Raw genomic sequence first — 6,097 nt, 5'->3', positions numbered from 1 at the left:
TATAGTGAATGAACTACATCATGGATGTAACTTACACCCAAGAGGAACAATAATCGATAAGTGCTTTTGCGTAGGCCAGGATTCGGACCATGGTCTCGTTTAGAAACAAGGATAAACAGTGACTTCGACCACCCGGCTATCAAGAGACAGATCAGTTGATATCAACTTTGCTGTCGAAATCAAGTTCTGTATTTAGAATCGATAATAACCCATTTCCACTAAAGTAGCTGATTTGTAATTTTGTAACACTTCACCAATTGTGAATTTTTGTCACTTATACACTATTGATTCTCCTTGGTTGCAACGTATTCCCTAGTTATAGCGAATTCGGTATTTAACGGTATTTTGTAGCTTAATATTTGTGAATATAGAAAAAAGTAATGCGTGCGTAAGTGACATAGCTTCATAATTAACTATCATGGCGACATGAACTGATATCGATACTCAGTACAGAACCTGAATTCGACAGGTATATGTACAGCAGAGTCGATATCATCTCACCTCTCTCTTGATAGCCGGGTGGCCAAAGTTCCCGTTTATCGTCGTTTCTCAAGCATCAGAGGGTTCGAATCCTGGCCTGCGCAAAAGTACTTATCCGTTATTGTTCCCCTTGGGGTTAAGTTATTTGTTCTCCTATTTCCTTTTTTTCAGTCTGCGTTGATTACACTCTTTTTTGTGCCAGTCTGACATTTTAGCATTAATAAATATGTAAGTAATATCTCTGGCATTCGTTACGAAAAACTGGGCTTTAACAATTTGCCAAAAAGTCACTACTGTATTGGGGCCGGTATCATATATCCTATTGCCCCAATACTTTCTGATTTTGTCCTCGTTTTGCAATATATATAACTTTCTCTCATGCCTTTCTTTTCCTTTTTCAGAAATCAGATTTTCCAAGAAGCTACCTTTCATCGAGGCACTTCTATTCTTTAAGTATGATAACATCTTGGCTAAGTAATGAGATGTTATTATGAACATGTCTTAGAGAGAACCCGTTTTATCAAGAGGGATTTCCATCTTATTAGGAGACACCTGCGTTTAATTTTCTTTACTCGTTGAGGAATAAAAGGTGTCAATAATATCCCTTGCACATTTAAAAGACGGAATACAGTAATGTGAAAAGGAAACAAAACAATAACTGATTTTATTTTAATTTATTCATTCCAACAGTGATTCAGAGACAAACCATATTCGATAATAATTGTTTAATGATTTCAGATGCCAATATGTACTTAAATCTCTTCGAAGCCAAAAAAATTAGACTTTCTTGGAATACTTAGACGGTTGGGTAGCAAGACTGGGTGGCAACACCACAGTGGTTGCTCTTGTTCCTGGTGAGCTTCATGTATCCAGCATCACCCCAACCGGTACCCCAGGAGTTCTTGATGATCCAGTAGTCGTCGCCTCCCTCGGTTCCGTAGCCAACGGCCAACACGGCGTGGTTGATGCCCTGAGGGTCGCAGTTTGGTTCGTAGTAGACACCTAAGGAGGAATAAAACAGAATTGAAAAGCTATGAAATGCTTGTTTTTCTCATTTTCCATAGACTGTCATTTTAGTAGCAAAACAATAAGAGGCAAGTATAATTTTTTAAAATAATTATGTAGATACGAATTCTTACATATTTTGGCACTGTGTGAATTAAAAGTGAAGTAAGCAAGTAATATAGGAAGGGAAGGGAATGGAAAAGAGACTCACCTGAACTATACAACTGGAAGGACAAGTGTCCAGCATCGACGCACACACTGACTGGACCTTGGTCGTGGACAGCAGAGGCCTGAGTCTGTTCATCGCCATAGGGGATGTTCTTGTAGCCACTCACAGTGGCAGCGATCTCTGATGCATCGAAGCGGCAGACATTGTCCTGAGAGATTCATTAACAGTAAGAGCGATAATTAGATTCTTTTGCATGACCTTGAAATGTTAGTTTTGGCTTCATGTACTGAAATCCGAGTCAAGGATACACTATGTAAGGAATGAGGAGCGACAAAGACAACATTCAAGTAAGACTCACAATAGCCTCGTAAGGATAGGAAGACTCAGTCTGGCTTCCTCCGCAGGACTTGAGATAATCATAGGCCCATTGCACAACTCCTCCGTTGCAACCGCTGTTTTCTGTTGAGCAATCAACCAGCTGCTGTTCGGAGAGGCTTGGCAGACTTCCGGTTTTGATGAAATGTGCACCTTCAAGAGCTCCAGTCTGTTGGGAGATTCAGATTTCAAAGGAAACGGTAAATGTTCTATTCTTCTAGAGGCAGTTGTAATAACTGGCTCATTCATTATCTTTAGCCCAAATACAGTTTCATGTGTTTCAGCTGAAAAAAGTTCTCCTTTGTTTTACAGTCGCATGAGTCTGAATTAATTTCATGGCTTTTCACCTGAATTGATCTAAAACATGACTAATTTTTAAATGATACATTAAGATTTAGGAAAATCATTTAAATGTAATTGAAATAGATAAATGAACAACGATTCAAAAGTTCAATGAAGTTCAATTTCACAAAGTTTTAATGATAACTATTCCTCATCAATAACACTATTTCTTCTTAATTCTCTTTGCTTATCTACAGCAGGACATTTTCGACGACAATAACACATACCTCATATACTATTATAATGTGTGATCACAAACATTAGAAATGTAGTATTGACAGTATGAAAGATATAATTCTACCTTTGATGCTTATGGTTTGTAATTTATACTCTTAGCTTTTGTTGTTCACAAATTTTCCTTTCGGTAAGGCATTGTATAAAAAAAAAGGTACAAAACAAAGTAGATGAATAAAAGCAAATGGCTCTTAAGTGACACTCACAGTAGAGAAGGACCAGCAAGATCCACACTGTCCCTGGTCCTTGACGGGAGTGACAGCTCCCTGGTCTCTCCAGTCAACAGTGGCAGCTCTGTTGGCCTCAGGGAAGTGAACGAATTCCATTCCCTCGGTGCTCTGCAGCTTTTGCAGACCAGTCATCTGGGCTACAAATTCCTCTGTGGTCTGTTAAGGTGAAATGGATTTGAAAATATTAATAGATAGTGGAAGGAAATTTTGTTCATTTGAAAATACAATTTTTTCAGCATATTCAAGATGAATTATCTATAATGCATATACAAAAAGCAAAGAGATATGTAAATCTCTCTCTCTCTCTCTCTCTCTCTCTCTCTCTCTCTCTCTCTCTCTCTCTCTCTCTCTTACCATGTCTCCAAATCTGTTCATGGCAACGTTGAAGGTGACTTGGCCCTTTCGGAAGCGTTCGTTGTGTTCCGCTACGAACTTAAGGTTACTCTCGAAAATGGTTTTCCTGTAGAGCTCCTCCTTGGCGCTGGAGTAGGCCTTGCCGTGGATCAGCTGATGTCCGTATAATAACAAAAATAATACTAATTTAAATTCGCTATAAGTCTACGTGCAAGTAAGCCCGCACATATTTATTTTAGGTTGTCTTTCAGACTTCTGATTTAGTTACAGTTTACAATTCAAGAATTTTAAAGGAGAGTTCACTTCACCACAAAGACACATGAATAAAGCTAAGCAAATCATTGTCTAACTGGATGAAAAGTTCAAGGGGCACATAATCTTCAAGGATATTCCTCAAGGTCTCTATAGCTATTATGGTTTCTTATAACAAAATCCGAACCATCTAAATAAGACACTGACCTTGAAACTGTCCCAAGACTGGCTGGCGGCAGCGACGGCCAAACCACAGAGGAAGAGCAGGAATTTCATCTGTCAAAGAAATGGTCTGATATTGTACCGAATTTAAAGCTTGTACTGTAAGATGTTTAGCTGTGTGGAAAATTAACGAATATCCTAACTCATTGAAGTTGCAGTCACTATTAAATGCTTATCTATTTTCATTGTTGTTTATAAGAGTTTTGACCTGGTAAATCGACAATTTGCAGAACAAGAAACTGGGCTAAACTCTATAAATATTATTAGAATTTCGTTTCTCATAACTGGATCCAAGACATCTTCAAATGCTTTTAACTGTAGATTATAGCCAGTATAAATTTAAGTAGAGGTAGTAAAAGCAAGACATATTTCCATAATCCAATAATATCTCCCAACATTCGTATTTAAGAAACACAATGTCTTATGGCAGTCTAAAATGCAAAGGTTACATGCAGTGTTACCTCTTGAAAAATTACAGCCTCATAGCAAGTAAGCAGAGACTGTTTACCAAGACTTACCTTGTCAGAAGTAAAGCAGCATCGTTGCCCGTCCAATATTTATACCAGTTGAGAGACAGTTACAAAATGACACTTGCAGTCCTCTTATGCAGACATCTGGAGGACTTCTCATGCATTGGGTACATTGTGCAGCGGGGTTTGCTTTTCCTGATAACTAATGTTTCGACCGTGTGGGTCGTTTTATATGCTAAAATATATAGTGATCTACTCAAACGTTCATTTGAAACACACCCACACACACACACACACACACACACACACACACACACACACACACACACACATATATATATATATATATATATATATATATATATATATATATATATATATATATATATATACATATATATATATATATATATATATATATATATATATATATATATATATATATATATATATATATATATATATAAAAATATACATATATATATATATATATATATATATATATATATATATATATATATATTTTACCAAGAGAGAATCTGAGCACTTCATCAGGGAAAGTTTATAAGGGAGGGTCAGTTGGACTTTTCCTTTAAACTGGATAACATTCAATCTGTTGAGCAAACTGCAATTGATGATTTATGCATGCAAAATTGCAACATAAAGAATTTTCTTGCAATAACACACAGTTACTTCCTTTAGAGTATATTACATTCTAGGTGTACATATATATTGCTCTCTTAGTTCATAAATCCAATTATTTATATACTTACATATATTATATATATATATACTATTTAATTATTATTTTTGTATGTTTTCTCGTGGACTAGGTTAGATGGACTATTTTGGTTGCCCAACACCAGCCAAATCCTGATCATGTAACATGCTGACTATCAAATTATTTGCTTTATGCTCTCTCTCTCTCTCTCTCTCTCTCTCTCTCTCTCTCTCTCTCTCTCTCTCTCTCTCTCTCTCTCTCTCTCTCCTGTGTCTTTTCTTGAATTTTATCCGTCCGGAACTTTCCGCTTGATCTGTGAAAATGCCGTTTTCAACCTGGCTGCTACCACCATGGTCAGCTAACCTCCAGGTACATGATTCACTTTTTGAGTCAAAATTCATTTGTCAGGAAACGGGACCCTCCCCTAGACTGAGAAGGCAGCCAGGTGGAGCTCCCATTTCAGAATACCAATAATCATGATGATTCTTCACTCAGTTATTTTACGTAAATAGTGGTCAGCTTTTCGTGCTGAATTTCCTCCTCAATAATTATTCGGTTGAGCTTTCCCTAATTTCACTGACTCTTTTCATCGGTAATAACCACGGAATTGCTCATTACCAAGAGTGACTGTTATGGCTTTTTTAAAATGAAAACTTGTGTAATTTTATTTTTTTTCCGTCTAATGCATTATTTCAACATTTTAAGATTTCCCGTTTAGAAGCGTTCTATCAATGTTCTTGTCTTTTGCATGAGTTTACAAACAAGTCATGAATCTTTAGAAGTTAGAGGTTTGATTGCTTTATTTACTCTTTTCATCTACTTACGGTTTGAAAAAAAATAAAAACTGTAGTTGTTAAATTTTCCTTTCAATTCATTTGTTTGTATTATTAACTTTTCTTGCCTGATCTGGTGTTAGTGCTCTCAGCAAAAAAAAGTCGATAATTAACGTGAATGAATGACACCTATTACGCACATAGAAAATCATTTTTGCATAAGTTAAAAGAAATAGACAAGCAAATATTTTGGTGACCCTTTGTACTTTTTTAATATAATAATTGACTACCGCTAAAGACATCAACAGAAAATTGTCAGCTAAAATATATTCTGCAGCTTTTCCTTTTCAACGGGAAAGCGTAATCAACCGAATCACTTCAAAGATCTGGGTTAACATTTGAAAGGAAGTCCTTCACAGGCAGAGATAAGTCGTAACAGCCACGCCTTTACTCCTGAAAATACCCCAGTG

At 36.4% G+C, this 6,097-nt stretch overlaps 1 protein-coding gene across 1 annotated transcript; it reads right to left on the bottom strand.

The window, feature by feature from the left end:
- Positions 1-1,139: 1,139 nt before the first annotated feature.
- LOC136831394 (digestive cysteine proteinase 2-like) lies at positions 1,140-3,791 on the bottom strand. Its single transcript, XM_067091758.1, has 6 exons — positions 3,649-3,791; positions 3,190-3,342; positions 2,812-2,991; positions 2,013-2,198; positions 1,697-1,862; positions 1,140-1,482 (listed from the first exon to the last, which is right to left on the bottom strand). Exons 1-6 carry the CDS (start codon positions 3,715-3,717, stop codon positions 1,277-1,279), a joined length of 960 nt encoding a protein of 319 aa, XP_066947859.1. The 5' UTR covers positions 3,718-3,791; the 3' UTR covers positions 1,140-1,276.
- Positions 3,792-6,097: the final 2,306 nt, after the last annotated feature.

This window comes from Macrobrachium rosenbergii, chromosome 48, assembly GCF_040412425.1.
Source record: "Macrobrachium rosenbergii isolate ZJJX-2024 chromosome 48, ASM4041242v1, whole genome shotgun sequence".
Classification (NCBI taxonomy): Eukaryota; Metazoa; Arthropoda; class Malacostraca; order Decapoda; family Palaemonidae; genus Macrobrachium; species Macrobrachium rosenbergii.
Note: the sequence above shows the minus strand (reverse complement) of the source record. Positions and strands in the feature narration are given on the sequence as shown.

Bases quoted from the DNA above. Each gene is read 5' to 3' on its own strand.
- LOC136831394 (XM_067091758.1), bottom strand. From the start codon at position 3,717: ATGAAATTCCTGCTCTTCCTCTGTGGTTTGGCCGTCGCTGCCGCCAGC. The intron at 2,199-2,811 runs GTGAGTGTCACT...ATCTCCCAACAG, and splicing joins CTTGCTGGTCCTTCTCTACT to ACTGGAGCTCTTGAAGGTGC. The intron at 1,863-2,012 runs GTGAGTCTTACT...TGAATCTCTCAG, and splicing joins CCTATCCTTACGAGGCTATT to GACAATGTCTGCCGCTTCGA.